Source organism: Acanthisitta chloris, unplaced genomic scaffold, assembly GCF_000695815.1.
Source record: "Acanthisitta chloris isolate BGI_N310 unplaced genomic scaffold, ASM69581v1 scaffold1765, whole genome shotgun sequence".
Classification (NCBI taxonomy): Eukaryota; Metazoa; Chordata; class Aves; order Passeriformes; family Acanthisittidae; genus Acanthisitta; species Acanthisitta chloris.
This window is the reverse complement of record NW_008674103.1, coordinates 1384-17779: the sequence shown is the minus strand read 5'-3', so window position 1 is coordinate 17779 and position 16396 is coordinate 1384. Positions and strand designations below refer to the sequence as shown.

The following is a 16396-nucleotide window of genomic DNA, read 5'->3' as shown; positions in this document are numbered from 1 at the left end:
CTTCTTTTTGCTGCCAGCTTGTTGTCTGTTCTGTGACTTGTCCTAGGCCAAGGAGTAGACAGATGTTCTGATACTTTTAGAATAAATGCTCTCAGCTTGAAAAAATTCTGAGCTCCCAGATGGGTAGGTGCCCGATAAATCACCACTAGAGGTCTTCCTTTAATCCGCTGAACAACTTGGTTGTGTCCTTTATTTGCCAGCATCCAAGCAGACACAGGAATAGAATATCAATGGCTGGGAATAGCAGTAGGGGCTTTTTCAGTGCTACATCCCCTACCTCACTGTATGATGTGGAGTCTATGATATCAAAGAGCATTAGTGTGAGGGGGATCTCACAATTTGCATGTTCTCAACTTCAGCTGAAACTGTTGCTGCTAATAGTTACAAAGATGTGACATCTCTGCCTTCTGGGAGTAGCCTGGTATCAGGATATGTTCTCTATACTTTTCTATTTATAAATAGTGTATTTTTCCCCTTTCAGGTTCTCAGAATGAGAGGTTTGGGCAGAGAAGGGATTTGTGTGTCGTATATTAATTGCTAATCACTATACATAAAAGTCATGTTCATTTCCTCTATTTTTTCCTTTAATTAGACTTCTTCTTCTGAGCTAGCAAATCCATTGAATACTTGTTTTTCATGTTCCTGCATTCCTCTATGGTTCTCTGATGACTATTGAGGCACATTTACTCTTGTTTTCCATGTTAATGTCATTCTGTGCAGAGCATGCAATTCTAGCACTTGGAGGCGAAGATACCGGGTCAGACTCCAAGCATGCTACAGTTTGTACAGCCTGTGTGGCATAATAGGTTCACTTTTGTGGCTTACCCAGCTCCCTACCAGCTTTTCCACCAGCATTTTAGATGTCCTGTGTTGTCCCAGCAGTAGATTCCTGATCAGGAGCAAGGCTTCTGAAACTTGCCATGCAAGCAAGCACACAGCCAGCTGGAATGGCTTCTAATGACTTCTAGTAAAGTCTTTGCAGTATGTCATATGTTTATCATTAGGCTCTCAATTCCAAGCTCATTCATGGCACACCTACTAAGGCAAGAGGTATATTAACACTTCAGATGTGGATGTAAAACTAACACCTTTAGCTAACAGTTGAGCAATGGACATTTACATGGCATGAGAGTACATTGCAAGCTTACTACTGAAACCCTAGACTGAGCTGTTACATATACTTGGTTTCCTTTGTTATTTATTGAATGGTAAAGTAGTAGACAATGGCAGAAATCAACTGCCAGGGAAACTTCTCTTGTAGAGTGTAATTTTACAAACTAGTGCTAGTGACATTTGTATGCACAGATAAACTAAACGTTTCTACTAAATGTCTTTCAGCCTTAGGTGTACTTTTACCACAGTATTTGTGGGAGGAACTTGGTATACCTATTATAGTGGTTTATTTTTGAACAGTTCCAAAAAAAGTGCTCCTTTCCCTTCCATTGCTTCTTGGGCCAAAAATGACATCTGCTGGTTATTTGAGAAGCTATCTGTGAATGATGGGCTTTGTGCTTGCATTCCTGTTACTAAGATGTTTGTGAAAATTTTGAATGATGAGTGGTTTTTTGAAACTGAGTGAAATTCATAACTGGACTGTTTTCTCTGGCACAGTGCAAAAGATCTCCTCAGCACTTCAAGCCTTATCTGACACCTGACTTGCCAAAACGATTCCACTATGCTAAAAACATTCGTATTGATAAAGTTCATCTTCTGGTGGATCGACAGTGGCTGGCTGTGAGGTAACATAATTTGTGTGACTCTTACCCTATTTTTTTCATCCTATTCTCATCCCATTAATTTCCTTCACAGATGCATCATTTCCTGTTTTGTTTTAGACTTGTGACATTTAAACTCTTACTATGTGTAAAAAGGAAACATGCCTTATACATAAAGCCAAAACTGTGTTATTAGTGTGATTTAAATCTTAACAGTCTAATACAGGAATTATCATTACTCCAAGTCAAATTTGTACTGAAAAAAAAAAGATAAAACAAATTAAAAAATTAATACTACTTCACACAAGAATTCTTGAAAATCATGCAATTAAAGTTGTTACACAAAGCATTTTAGTATCTAGCCCTTTCCTTGGCATTGCAGTCAGCCCTGCTGTACCCTTCATAGTCCTGAGGTTGTTGACTTCAGCCTGGTGCATGTGTGGACATGGCCAGTGATCAGCATTATGAGTTCTTCATCCAGAGGAATATGATGTCCATGTTTCTTCTTCCTCATTCTGTGATAAAAATGGGGGTTTTCCTATATATATGCTAACACTAGAGCTTGCTCATTCTTCACTGCCCTGCAAGTTGACATCACATCTGAGTTGACTAGATATGGTGCATTCTACATGTGTTAGATGTACCTGTGTTACCATGCAAAGATAAGCTGCTAAGGTAACAAATTAGTCATAACCACCTGGTCATTACAAAAAAATTTGCTGTAAAAGTGAAACATTAAATAAAGCTCTGAGCATTTCAGACAAGCCATAGACCTGAGGCTTTGAAAACTCAACACAAAATCTGTGGTGTTTGCAGCAATACTGTATTTACTGAACTACAGTATTGCAGTAGGAGAAGCATGATCCAGCTTGGAATTTCAAGACTATTAAATAAGTAGAAAATGACAGATCTAAATGAATATATGACTTGATTATTTGTTTTGATGCAACCAAATAATTGTCTTGGACATAAAAATGTCCACTGAAGAATCTTATAATCACTCTGTTTTTAAACTGTGCTTAAATGTTCTTGGGACTCTGAAAACAGGATACATGTGCTTGACAACTGTGCATTAAACCACTATGGAGTGGCTAACTCTTTATATTTCCATGTGTCTCTGCAATGGGAAAATGAAAATAAGTGTTAGTCACTGTAAGTCAGACTATTCTGACGTTATTAATTCTGTAGTCTACCCCTCCCTGCACATCCACCTCTCTTCTTCACCCTTTAGAATCCATGATGAAAGTGTAGTGTCTTGTAAGGCAAATCCTTTCAGTCTTATTTATATTCCACAGAGATTAACAGCAGAGTTCTCCCATTATAAGTTATCTGTTAAAATGCAAATACCACAGAATATAACTGAGGAATTCTTCCTAAGCAGATTACACTTGTTCTGAAACTTGTAACTAGCTGAAGGCCTCAGATCAAAAATAGCCATTTTTTCAATTTATTTTGAAAACCTTGCTTCACTGTACACTAGCAGCCACTTAGGATGATTTATTTCTGTCCATAGCAAAGTCTATTACAAGGGAAAGGGATCTTCATAAAAGTGAACACTAGATGAGCAATAAGTACTGCAATATTATGCCAGAGTCAGTTCTTAAGACATAATCCAGAGTCCAGTGAGTCACAATGACTGTTATTAACTGGTTCCATTTGTGCCATTTTTATTTACACTCTATGGTGGTTTCTCCTTAGGGAAAAAGGTTACACATCTTGTGATGGGGGTACCCATGGCTATGACAATGAATTTAAAAGTATGGAGGTAAGATGATTTCTATTCAAGTCTTGCACTTTCCTGTATACAAAATCACGATGTACTAGGTAAACCATTAGATTATAGAATACATGACAGTTTTTGCAGTGTGCAATTTCTTCTGTGTCAACAAGATGTGTAAACTATTAACACATACTAGGTCCACATATTGGTATTGCCTTTCTTCGATGTGTATGAGGCCTGTTTCATTGGGTCCTGTAGTAAAACCTGTCTGGACTCACCTTACCTGCTTGGAGTCAAGTAGACTACAAAAACAAACAAAACACAAACATAAACACAAATTTAAACATAAACCAAACATACCATGCTTAGCTATGGGATACTCTTTTGCTGTTTCATTCTTCTACTGAGGCAATGACTGAAAAATTGCCATAGGCTCTGGGAGTTCACCTGAGCATCTGAAAGGCTGTATGCTCAAATCAGCTAAATCTCAGTGTGTCTGCTTATCTTACAAGAGTGAATCATATAATCAGAACAAAAAGTCATTAGTATAACCTATATGTTAGTGTAGCCAATGTTGCAGTGTCATCTCATTTTCACTTTGAGTTACAGTGAAAATACTTTGAGGTCTTGAGCTTTTGGTTTTTTTGTGTATTTTCTGTGATATGAACATATGAATAAAGTCAAGCATGCCATTATAAGTCCCATATTCTGTGCCTAAGAATCAGATTCTTTCAGACCTTCACAACTATATTAAAACCTGATATTAAATACTGATCAGAATAACATTGTATGTTTGTATGGAAAGACAAGGTAAATTCTGGTTACTGTGGAAACCTTAATAATAGATGACCTTAAGCTGGTGGCACAATGACCAATGCAATCTTTTTTCTTTATAAAGGAGCAAACTATCATCTTTCTAAAATAAATAAAAATTTCTTTTCTATTATGGAAATATAATACTATTTTAGAACAGAGCATTGTCCTCTTTAGTCATGTTTCCTGTATCTTACAGTAGCTCAGGAGACTTATAAAGTTGTAGAAACTATTGCGAGACTGTATGTAATATCAGTGTTCTGATACAATGCTTACAGATTCCAGTAAGGGCCACCCAGTGCTACATTAGTGGTACTGATACAGATCTCTGCTGAGCTTGGAATGGGTCTCCACAGTTCCCTGGTCCTTGATTTAGCCATGGATTTGTATAGATAATAACTTATTTATTTATTTATTTATTTATTTATCTATTTTTATTCCCGTGCAGGCTATATTCTTAGCATATGGCCCAAGCTTTAAGGAGAAAACAGAAGTGGATGCTTTTGAAAACATTGAGGTTTACAACCTTATGTGTGGTGAGTAGAAACAATCCAGTACTTCAGATGATAAACTAACAGTGTTTTCAAATACTAGTGTTTTAAGAGCTAAAAGAAGACTAACTAAAAATTGAGTGAATTCATTCAGAAACTAGCTTTTTCCCACAAAACCCTGAAGGCATGCTCTTATACCCTTATACAGTCCTAAAAGGTTAGCTGCCAAAAGTTCTGCTTTGAAGGGTTTTTCTGACTGCAGAAGAATTCCACTAAAAAAATCAGAGGAAAGCACACCTTGCATATGGGCTTCCTGTTAAAATGATGCCTGCAGAATTCTGGGATAAGAATCTTGCAGAGAGTAACTGCTCTTGCTCATAACTTAGGATGGACCACTGCAGTGCCAGCAGTGAGCAATTAGGAACTATGTGCCTCAGAAAATATGGATTAAACCATCACACAAAAATGCAATAGGCTAATATGTTTCACAGTGTGATGCAGTTGCAATCACATTTGTACTTTGCATTAAATCATCTAATATTGTGGATATTACGTCAATGTATAAAACTGTACCAGCAGTACTCAAAATCTATAATTACCAAATCTTGATGCTGTGGAAGATAGCAAAAAAACCTTCATACCTAGAAAACTGCAGTTTGATGGGAGTAGACGCCATAATAGTTTAGACAACAGCATAAGCTATTTCTTCTACATTTAGAATGACTGAATGAATGCATAGGAAATGTGTAGAACTGGAAAGATAATTACTTTTTTAAATGCCATTTTTGTCTTAAAGTGCATTTCCAAGTTTCAAATATTTCAACAGATTTGCTGCATATAACACCAGCACCAAACAATGGAACACATGGCAGCTTGAATCACCTCTTAAAAAAACCTTTCTACAGTCCTTCACATCCAAAAGAAGACTCGTCTCCTTCATCATGTCCAGTTACCACACTGATTCCTGCAGATGACCTGGGATGCACATGTCAGCTTGTAAGTAGGGGCTTCTGCAATCTTTTAATCATCTTTACATGTCAGCTTGTAAGTAGGGGCTTCTGGGATCTTTTAATCATCTTTGTCAAGTGTCTTCTGTTTTCTCTGCTTTTTCTAAACTATGGATTCATTCTGAATGATTCTCTTATATTTTACAGATGTCAAATCTAACAGAACTAAATGAGAGGTTAAATCTCACCACAGAAGATAGTAAGTAGCAAAAATGACAAGGACAGCAATATTTTTAAATCTATGCATGGTTTCTATTTTATATCACTGGTTTCAGTAGGAATTTTTGCAATGTTAATTACAATTGAAAGTGAAGTAGGAAAGCCAAGTCAGAAGCAAAATGTTTTCCTGTTTTTCCTTTGCATTTCTTTAAAAAATGCTAATGGGCATGTTACAGCAAGATGTATGTATAGGAATGCAATCTGAATGCCATTAAAATTTTGGAAAAAAACATGCAAGTTTCAGTAGTTTTTGAAGAAAGTGTGCCAGGCTATGTGCCATAACTCTTGTTCCCTACCTTGTATCGATACCTTTGCCTTTCTCTAATCAAAAATTCCCATAGATATTTCTGCATGCATTTTTGATGGGGTTTCTGGAAATTTTAGGAAACACTGTCATGTTTTCTAGCTAAACAAGATGTAAATTTCACTCCACTGGCAAGTTATGTTAAAAATATTTATATTCTTATGAAATTTCAAAGAAAGAAGAATTTGCAAATCTGAAATATTTCATTGACTTTTGTACATTAAACATAGTACAAAAATTATTTTCTACAGTTTTTTCCACTCATATGCTAGAAGTTTAAAAAAGCATGTCCATGTTTACTGTTGGGTTTATTTGCATTTGTCAAAGTTTTAACTTATATTTTTTTCTACACTCTTAAACCTTTGTGTCATCCAAAGTGATATGGAAGAATAAATCAATAATTGTTTAAATTTTAGTACAGAAGGCAAGCTCATATCATTTGCCATATGGCAGACCCAAAGTTCTTCAGAAGAAAAATGTCTACTGCCTCCTTTCCCATCATCAGTATGTGAGTGGATACAGCCATGATATCCGGATGCCACTGTGGACTGCGTACACTGTGAATAAATCTGTAGGTTATCCCATATCTGTACTATTTGTCAATATATAATATAGAATGGATTATATATAATATATAATGGATAGAATATGTGGTCCATTCATCAGGAATCCTGGTTAAGGACTGGTGGATATAATATGACTAAGGCCCTTATATCTGAAAAAGAAAAAGTGTCTTTAATAACATTTAAATTTTAGCTATCTTAAAATATAGTTTAAAAAGTGGGAATGGCCATTTGTTGGGGACATAAAAGATAGAGAAGAATAGAGCTGCTGGTAAGCTGGTTCCATTAAGCCTGTTCTGTAAAAGGGATATGCCGTTGAGACAGTGCTCCAACTTGCCCATCAATTCTTGAGGAAAAGCAAGTTGTGATTTCCAAACTCAGAAGCTTTTAAACTTTCCTATGAGCATAATGATTTTTTCCAATTAACAAACCTTTGTACAAGTCTCCAAGACAGCTTGTACTAATGCCTATTACTCTATGTTCTGCTTATTTGATCTCTGTTACATGATATAATTTCTGAAAAATGTAACTAGAGTTGAATGAACCTCTGAGAGTTCAAGCATATGTGTCTCCGGAATAAATTGTTTGAGTACTCAGGGTCAGCAAACTAGTGGACATTCATGGGTTTACTTGTCTTTATAATTTCACCCTTTTTCTAAGTTGCCTTGAGGAAATAACTTCTAGAATTTTCTGTCTGAAGGGAACTGCTGTTGATGTCTATGTGATTTATTATTTTATTGGTACAACTATGGGGAAATTATTTAAGTCAAATATATGCTGCTAGAATGTTAGTATTTCAGAAAGTTTCACTCTATACTTTCTACTGATTTTTCACAATCTGGTTGAAGGATCGTGAATCCAACCCTAAGAAAGCATAAAATCATTTAAAAAAATGTCAGTTTCAACAAAGAATATTTTTCCTTCATTATATTTGAAGATCTGCTCTTAAACCTTAGTGTGAAAGTGAATTACCTAAATGAAAAGTAGTTAATTGTAGGAACATTTTTTTCTGATTTTACTTTTAAAAGATTATAAAAAAATCTCACCAGAACTGGAGTCTTTTCAATATTTCAGCAATAACAGCAAATAGCTCAAAAATCCAAACAACATTTCAGACATTTTCCCTTGTTGAAATACAAATTCTTAGTTAGAAAAGAATCATCCAGTCATAGACTCATAGAATGTTAAGGTTTGGAAGGGATCTTAAAGGTTGTCTAGTCCCAGCCTCCCCTGACATGGGCAGGGACATCTCTCACTAGACCAGATTGCTCAAGGCCTTATCCAGCCTGGCCTTGAACGCTGCAGGGGTTGGGGCATCCATAACCTCCCTGGGCAACCTGTGCCAGTATCCACACCCACAGTAAAGAATTTCTTCCTAATATCTAGTCTAAATTTCCCCTCTTTCAGTTTGTAATTATTATTTCTTGTCCTATCACTACAGTTCCTTATGAAAATTCCCTCTCCAGCTCCCCTGTAGGCCCCTTCAGATATTGGAAGTGTATAAAGGAAGTCCTTGCCCAATATAACCTTCAAATCAAGAGAAATCCGTATTTGTGGAGGTTTATTATAGAGGTTTATGCAACGTTGTGGGAAGCAGTAAATGATTGAGACTGCAGCATTGGAGCGTATAGGTCAAAGCAGACTCTAATACAATGACATGTTTTCTGTAGAAAGAATAAATTCCCTCTGTAATAGTCTCCAAGGCACAACAGTGAAAGGTTCTAAGTGTAAGAACTCATACATTGACTTAGCTTACACAGTAGCTGACATTGTGATTTTTTTATTACAACATGCACTAACTGAGAGGAAAAGGCTTTATAAATTATCACAGCAGTGGAAGGACAGAGGGATAGAGCTAATGCCTTTGACTATAAGGTTTCGCAACAATACTTGGGAATGACAGAAAATTGTGATTTCTACAGAAATTTTATTGCACCCTAGGTTATTTATGTGTGGATAAAGCCTGTGCAGTGCTTTACACAATTTGTAAGGTGAGGCATTTCTTGCCACTATGTAGCTATAAAGAAGGGCTTAAAAAATAAAATAGGTGATGCAGGCTGATGATTTGCTGGTTCCATGAGATTTGGAAGTTTTGAAACCAGATGAATAACATACAGATCTTAAGCAAATGTTGTCAGGTAGACTCTTAGTTACTTAGTATTCTCGGGAATAAGGAACATTTACGACTGAAGCAATTTTTTTTCTTGTGGTTTTATGCCCATCTGCCAGGGAGGCAGGCAGATTTTCTTGCAAAAAGTTAATCTCTTCTGGAGAGGGCTGAATTTGACATGACAGATCACAGCAGGTGCTTAAATTCTGTCAGGTAATGCAAATAACTCATTCTTCTTGACATTAATTACAAGCTCATCAAAACCCAATAACCTGCATCTGAAAAGATAATGCATGATGTGATAGGCAAAAGGCAATGTTGTAACTGTTTTCTTCATTAGACATTATGGTTCTTTGACCTGAAATACAATGAGCCAAAGGTATTGAATTGGTGATGAATGTTGGTTTTTATTCTGATTCTGAAGTTTTAAGTCAGTGGCCGTCCCCGTCAGAATCTCATTTCTTAATAAATAAGCACTTTCAACAGCCTCTTTGAGAATTGTTCTATTCTTATTGGTAGATGAGCTGTTTAAAAATAGCTATTCCTCTGTTTTGGGGAAAAGAAATGAAGAGAGATTGTGGCAGAGTGAGTGTATTAGTTCACAGAGCATTACCAAAGTGGCTTTCAGTCTCGGGTTGCATTAACAGTTCATCTTGTACTAAAAGGTGGTACAGACATGGCTATTCTCATCTCTCAACACCTTTAGATGTTGTTTACTTGCTGACTTGCAGATCCTTGAAAAAGCAAGATGAAATATTCTTGGGTGGTTGCCTTCTCAGTATTTTGAGACTTTGTAGGCTCACTGTGAGCTCTAGAACACTGTCCTCTTGCCTTGATATTTGAATGAGAGCTCATAGCTCATATAGTTAGCTTCAAGAAATGTGAAATAATGAGAAGACAGTTGGATTCCATACTCATCACTTCAGTTTGGAGAAAATGCTAATGCTATTGATAACCTAGATTCATGATATAGGTAAAAAACCGATTCCCTGCTGTATTTGGATAGCATTGGGTGTGATGACTGTATTTAGTGAGAAGAATGAAGTTCTCCTTAGAACAGTCCTTGGCATGTTTACTCAGAGCTTTGTTACTTTGATTCAGGTTTCCTTTCAGAGATTATATATAAAAAAAAGAAGCCATTGTTGAATATCACAGCTGAATTAGTAAGTTTAAAATATTAGTTTCTTCAGTGTCCCTAACCCTTTAACTCTGCCGTATCGATTTGGACACTAGAAAGGGAAAATTGAGCAAATTAATTGGATATCTGATTTGTTCTGGGACTTACATTTGCCTGACAATGACAGCTGATCTGCTCAGGTGGCAGCCCTTTGATTATATATTTCAGCCCTTGTGGTATATATATTTTCCATTAACATATAACCTGACCATAATATAAGCATCTACAGGAACTTTGATAAAACTAAGTAAAGAAATTAAGTCAAGGAGTACAAAGAAGCATAAGTAGAACATTCCAGTTCTTTATTTCTGCTTAGTTTTAACTGATCAAAATAAACAATGTACTGAAAATCAGTTTAGATATTTATACTGTTTATAAAGGCATAATGCAAAAAAATTGTTCCATTCTTAACAAAATGAAAATTAATTACATATAAATGAGGATGAAAAAGAAAATGCAGTTAAACAGAAAAGTATCTTCAGATGATTTAGTTAGTGCTATTGTAAAATTACAAAAAAGGTTGTAGAAAAGGTTAGAGAAACAATTATGCTCATCAGAGTCACTTTTGGCCAGATCTTAGCTAGTGTGCCTGTTAATATGTCTCAGTGAAGTTAGCATAGCCAGCCAGTAAAATGTACTAAATTTACTATGCATTTCTTTAGCTATAATTCTTCAGCAGCACAGATTCTTAAGGAGACAGCACCCTCAGATGCTAAGATGAGCTGATAGTGTCATTTTTATATACCAGCTGCTTTCCAGGAGGATATGACATTTAGTTTGTGTTTCCAGAAATATGTTCAAGTGACGAATGAGTCAAATGTGTCATCTGTTTTTGCCTAAGGTATAACCTTATTTTGCTACAATTTTACATGCTGCATAAGGATTTCCCTGAATTACCTAAAAACAGAAGTAGAGGAAAAACACTACCCAGAAAACATTAGTGTCCATTACTTGCATTGCCCTGATTCACTATGAAAATAAAAGATTCAATGAAGTCCATTCTAGAAAGTCAAAACCATACAAAGCACAGGCTTAGCCACAGCTGTGGGTGTAATGCTTTTTTTTTTTCCTTTTCACAGGAAAACACATCTCCTCTTCCTCCCACTGTTTCAGACTGTCTGCGGGCTGATGTTAGAATCCCTGTTGCTCGGAGCCAAAATTGTTCCAACTACCCAGAAGAGCTGACCTTCACCCGCAGTTTCCTCTATCCTCCCAGTGAGCATGGTTCTTTTTATAGCTAGAGCTTAGAAAGTCTTAATCAGCTGGATGTGGGTTTATGTTTAAACATATACCCAAACACCAAAACAAACTTCTTCAGATCAGCATGTTGGGCAGAAAAAGGTTTCCAGTGTTTGTAGGCCGACCAAATGCAGAATAAATGCTACTCGTATCTAAATATTTTCAGTTTAGAGCATTTAAATTTTCTTTAACAAATGGAGCAACTTGAATTGATGAAAACTGGTTGGAAAGTTGTAAAGGGTTGGAGGATAGGGCTGTTCCTCTTCCTCTGCATAAATATTCATTTTCTATGGTCAAATTTGCTAATTATTATTATTTATTGAACTGATTGTGCAAACGAATTTGGAGATATGTTTGCAGTAGAATGATACGCTCATGCTCTGATGTAAAATATAATTAAATTACAGGTATCTGCAATTTAGAGTGGCATATGAATCAATTTGTCTTTGTATACTATTCCATTAATATATACTTTGGTCTTTTTATATAGACTTCAATTCATCTGATGTGGAACAGTATGATGCCTTACTCACCAGCAATATTGTCCCCATGTACAGAGCTTTCACAGGTAGGTTGCAAAATTTGGATTCATTATGATTAATGTTCTGTAATTATGGTTCTGGATTTGATAGAGCTATCACAAAGACTAAAAACCATTCATACATGGCCTGCTGTATATCCAGATGTCATGAAACTATATTGAAAACTTTTTAAACTTAGACATTTGAAATTTTAAAACACACTTACGTAAGTTGTTTTATTTTTTTTTCCCGTGTGTAGTCCTTCTGACCTCTGCTTAGGTGTACCTGTTCACTTTTGAATTATCATGCTCAGTGTGCTGTCCTAACATGAAACGCTAGCTATAGAATTCCCATGAAAAGATCCCCTTGGGAAATTGCTTAAGGTGAATGAAAACAGCACTTTTTCTTTTTGCAAGGTCTCAAGAGAAGACAGGACAAAGTTTGTAAACAATGCCCTGATAAAGTGCCTGTTTCATCATGCAAAAATTCGAACCAGACAATACTAATCTTGGAATATAATTTATATTATAGATGTTTCTCTTATACAAGTGTAGTAAGCTGCATTAACTCTTCCCATCCAGCCTGACTCACTTTTGTTTGTAATCACTGATAAGAAATTTTCTACAAATGGATATCATCCTGTTTTACTCTTAGGCCTAGACTCATTTTCTTAGACAAAGAATAAAAAGAGGAATCGCACAAGGAAAAAGCAGGAGAAAAACAGTGATATAACTACCCTTCTAATGCATTCAGACCTCATTTATTTGTTCACTCATGTCATATAAAAAACAGAGATCCAGAAAACCTAAGTCTCTTTAATCCTCCAAGTAAATCAAAGACACTATGAAAAATCCAATTTTCCAGTGGAAATTACAAGAAGTTAATCTAGTGCATAAGCAAGAGGTAAAATCAATAGAAGATGCCCCCAAACCCCAAAATGCATCTGTTCTTTTTTTCCATACTGGCTGGAAATATTTGAATAGTCTCACTAGCTTATATCCTACACTTTGTGTTTTCTCAAATGACATCTGTGAAATAAGCCAAATTGTCTAGTGACATTTGACATGAGATCTGTAGCATGAAACTAACACTCAGGTGGTGAATACTCCTCTCACAAATCCATTATCTCAGTTCTTACTGTTAGCACATTGCAGGTACTAGCAGATAGGCCAGAAATGAATGAGCTCTCAGCTCTAGAATTGTAGATTCAGCTCCAGATCAAATGCATTTCTAGTAGTGCAATTAGCCTTGCAGAACTATAACAGCATTTACTGTGCCTCTTTCCGTGGTGCATGAGAGTGCATCCCTTCTGATGAAACCCAAATTTTGTGTAATAAGAAGATTTATTTTATGGGCAATTTAGTTCTGAACTTTTTATTGTTACTCTATAGCAATAAAAAAGTTGCTTTAGAGGTGAAATAACTTCAAATTTATATTACTTATGTTTCTATCTTCTTTTAATAACAGAAATATGGAACTATTTCCATGATGTGCTTCTTCAGAAGTATGCTAGAGAAAGGAACGGCGTAAACGTTATCAGTGGGCCAGTGTTTGATTACAATTATGATGGCCATTTTGATAGTCTTGATGAAATTAAGCAGTAAGTACATGGAAAAGCCAGATGTCGAAGTCTGTATTATTTCTATTGTATTTCCACAGAAACAAACTGTTATTTAAAAAGAACAAGAAACAAGTATCATGGAGAATGGAGTATTCTCTTTGTAATCCTACATCTACTGCTACTCATACAACAGCAAATACTCTTGCAAACAGATACAGTACTGTAGTATAAGTTGAAGTCCCAGTAAAGAGTAAAAAAGCTTTGCAGTTGCATGTGTATCTCTGTGCACGTACAATCATAGAATCAACCAGGTTGGAAAAGACCTCCAAGATCATCAAGTCCAAACCTACCATGGTTACTAGACCATGGCACTAAGTGCCACATCCAGTCTCAGCTTGAAAACCTCCACAGATAGTGAATCCACCATCTCCCTGGGCAGCACATTCCAATGCTTGATCACTCTCTCTGTAAAAAATCTCTCCCTAATATCCAACCTAAACCTCCCCTGGCAGAGCTTGAGTCTGTGCCCTCTTGTCCTACTGCTGGTTGCCTGGGAGAAGAGACCAACCCCCACCTGACTACAACATCCTGTCAGGTAGTTGTAGAGGGTGATAAGGTCTCCCCTGAGCCTCCTCTTCTCCAGGCTAAACAACCCCAGTTCCCTTAGCCTCTCCTCGTAGCACTTGTGCTCTAGTCCCTTCACCAGCCTCGTTGCTCTTCTCTGGACCTGCTCCAGCACCTCAATATCCTTCCTGAACTGAGGGGCCCAGAACTGCACACAGTATTCAAGGTGTGGCCTCACCAGCACCGAGTCCAGGGGCAGAATCACCTCCCTGGTCCTGTTGACCACACTGTTCCTGATCCAGGCCAGGATGCCATTGGCCTTCTTGGCCACCTGAGCACACTGCTGGCTCATGATCAGCTTCCTGTCTATCCAATGCACAGATACAGTCCAGTAATTAGTTTCCCAAGATTATGCCTAGATTTTAGGCCTCTGCAACAGAAATACTGGAAGAATATATGAGATTTAAATATGCAAAGAACATGCTTAAGCATAATTTTCTCACTTCCATGTTGTGCTCATTCACTCTTTTGTTGTTTGTTGTTGTCTCAAATTGATGTGTTTTACCAAAGATCAGATTTCTGTCTTGGCCTTAACTGAATTGTGTGACTGGGAATACAAAATTTAACATTCCTCAGTGGTACCTTTTCATAGCTATGGGTTACACAGCTCACTTCAACATCTGACATGTTTGAGGTACATATGAAAGATAAAGACCAGTTATATATGTTAGTGCATCAGGACAGAATAAAATACAAGCAGAATTACAGCTTAGATTAGAGAAAATACCTTGTGACAGTAAGAACATTTATAGAATATAAAGGTACTTGGTTGTCTGCACAGTGGAATCTGTCAGTGGAGATGTTTTATGCAAGGCTAGACTTAATACCACATCTGTTAAAAATGGTTTGAGAATGGGAAAATCAGCTCTGCCACGTAGTACGAGGGTGGAAGGGAGGAGAAACTACAACTTCCTTCCAGGCAAAATGCTGTAATACCCAGTTGACCACATAATGTTGCCTACAGTTTGGAATAAGCATGTTTTATTCAGCATGGTTAGCCAGTCATATAAAACAGTATAATGATTTCAGTGATGGTGTTTTCTTGAATACTAAAGATGTGCAGAAAGCTTGGGAAGCATTCAGCTCCTCATCTGTTTATACACAAGAGTGACCATGTTTGCAGAACAGCCAGAAAAGGGCGGCAAAGATATTTTTTATAGCACATAGCCACAAGTCATCATTCTGGCATTTCTTGATGGCAAAGAACCAGAAGTTAGTTTTCTCATCACTCTTCTCCAGTTCATGTGGTTGAAGTTCTTAATGCAATGAAGGGCAAATACGATGCTCTCTCCTGCCCCTTATAGATGGGGAGATCTCTGGCTTTGGCAAAATAGAGTATTGACCATGAAATCCATTCTATTGGTTTCAGTGGGACTGCTTGTAGCCAAAGGACTAACCCATGCATGTTTGTCTGTTCATGAAATAGAGCTATTCCATCAGGTATTTTTTTCAATCATAAAATAAATTTAAGTCATACAGTACTGAAAGATGTATGCTGAGATAAAATCTGTAAATTGCTGATAGCATCAGTGGTTTTAATACTTGACATCTCAATAAATCACTTAATTAATGTTTGTTTTGTAGGTTTGTAAACAATACAGAAATCCCTGTCCCAACACATTACTTTGTGGTTCTGACTAGCTGCAAGAACAAGTCCTATACTCCACTGAACTGTCTAGGATCCTTGGATGTTTCATCTTTTATCATTCCTCATCGACCTGACAACACTGAAAGCTGTGCTGTAAGTATAGTTTTACGCTCCTGCATGCCAATGAACCTTGTGAACTGATTCCCACTGCAATCCAGTCATCTGGAGAACCTCTAGGAGTCTTTTAATTCATTCATTCCCCATGAGTTGAGAGTGAGTCAAAACTTAAATCAATGACTGGAGGAGCAAGAAGCTCCAGGAGAGGTAGCTAGAAACATAGGAAGAAGAAAGAAAGGTTTGATAAGAGGACTTGGAAATGCTGTTGCCTAAGAAGGGCTGAGAACAGCATCACAGGCAACAGGGGAATGAGACTGCTTTATGGAAGACTGCAGGATAATCTTACTCCTAAGGTATCAGAGGACTTTGAGTGTTATTCCCTTCAGTGTGGCTAGAAGAATTCCTTCAATCACTTGTTCTACCTCTAAGAGGAATTAGACAGCAGGCATTCAGATGGATGGTTCTGCAGTTGAAATTCGTACTTGAATTAAATATAATCTATCCTTACCACTAACTGTATTTCTCATACCTTGTCAGAAACAGAATAAATTATCTCAGTGTAATATGTATTGCTGAGCCAGCTGAGTGTCTATTCCATAAGTTTTGGGTTGCAGAAGATTCCTTAAG

At 36.8% G+C, this 16396-nt stretch overlaps 1 protein-coding gene across 1 annotated transcript in view; it reads left to right on the top strand.

Annotated features, from left to right (window-relative positions):
- The window catches only part of ENPP3 (ectonucleotide pyrophosphatase/phosphodiesterase 3), a 41657-nt gene that overhangs the window by 24155 nt on the left and 1106 nt on the right, over positions 1–16396 (top strand). The window contains exons 15-24 of the mRNA XM_009075190.1: positions 1612–1739; positions 3414–3480; positions 4697–4784; positions 5566–5735; positions 5894–5945; positions 6686–6840; positions 11199–11334; positions 11849–11926; positions 13347–13479; positions 15649–15805. Of these exons, the coding sequence (XP_009073438.1) occupies positions 1612–1739; positions 3414–3480; positions 4697–4784; positions 5566–5735; positions 5894–5945; positions 6686–6840; positions 11199–11334; positions 11849–11926; positions 13347–13479; positions 15649–15805 (1164 nt within the window). The remainder of the gene's footprint in view (positions 1–1611; positions 1740–3413; positions 3481–4696; positions 4785–5565; positions 5736–5893; positions 5946–6685; positions 6841–11198; positions 11335–11848; positions 11927–13346; positions 13480–15648; positions 15806–16396) is intronic.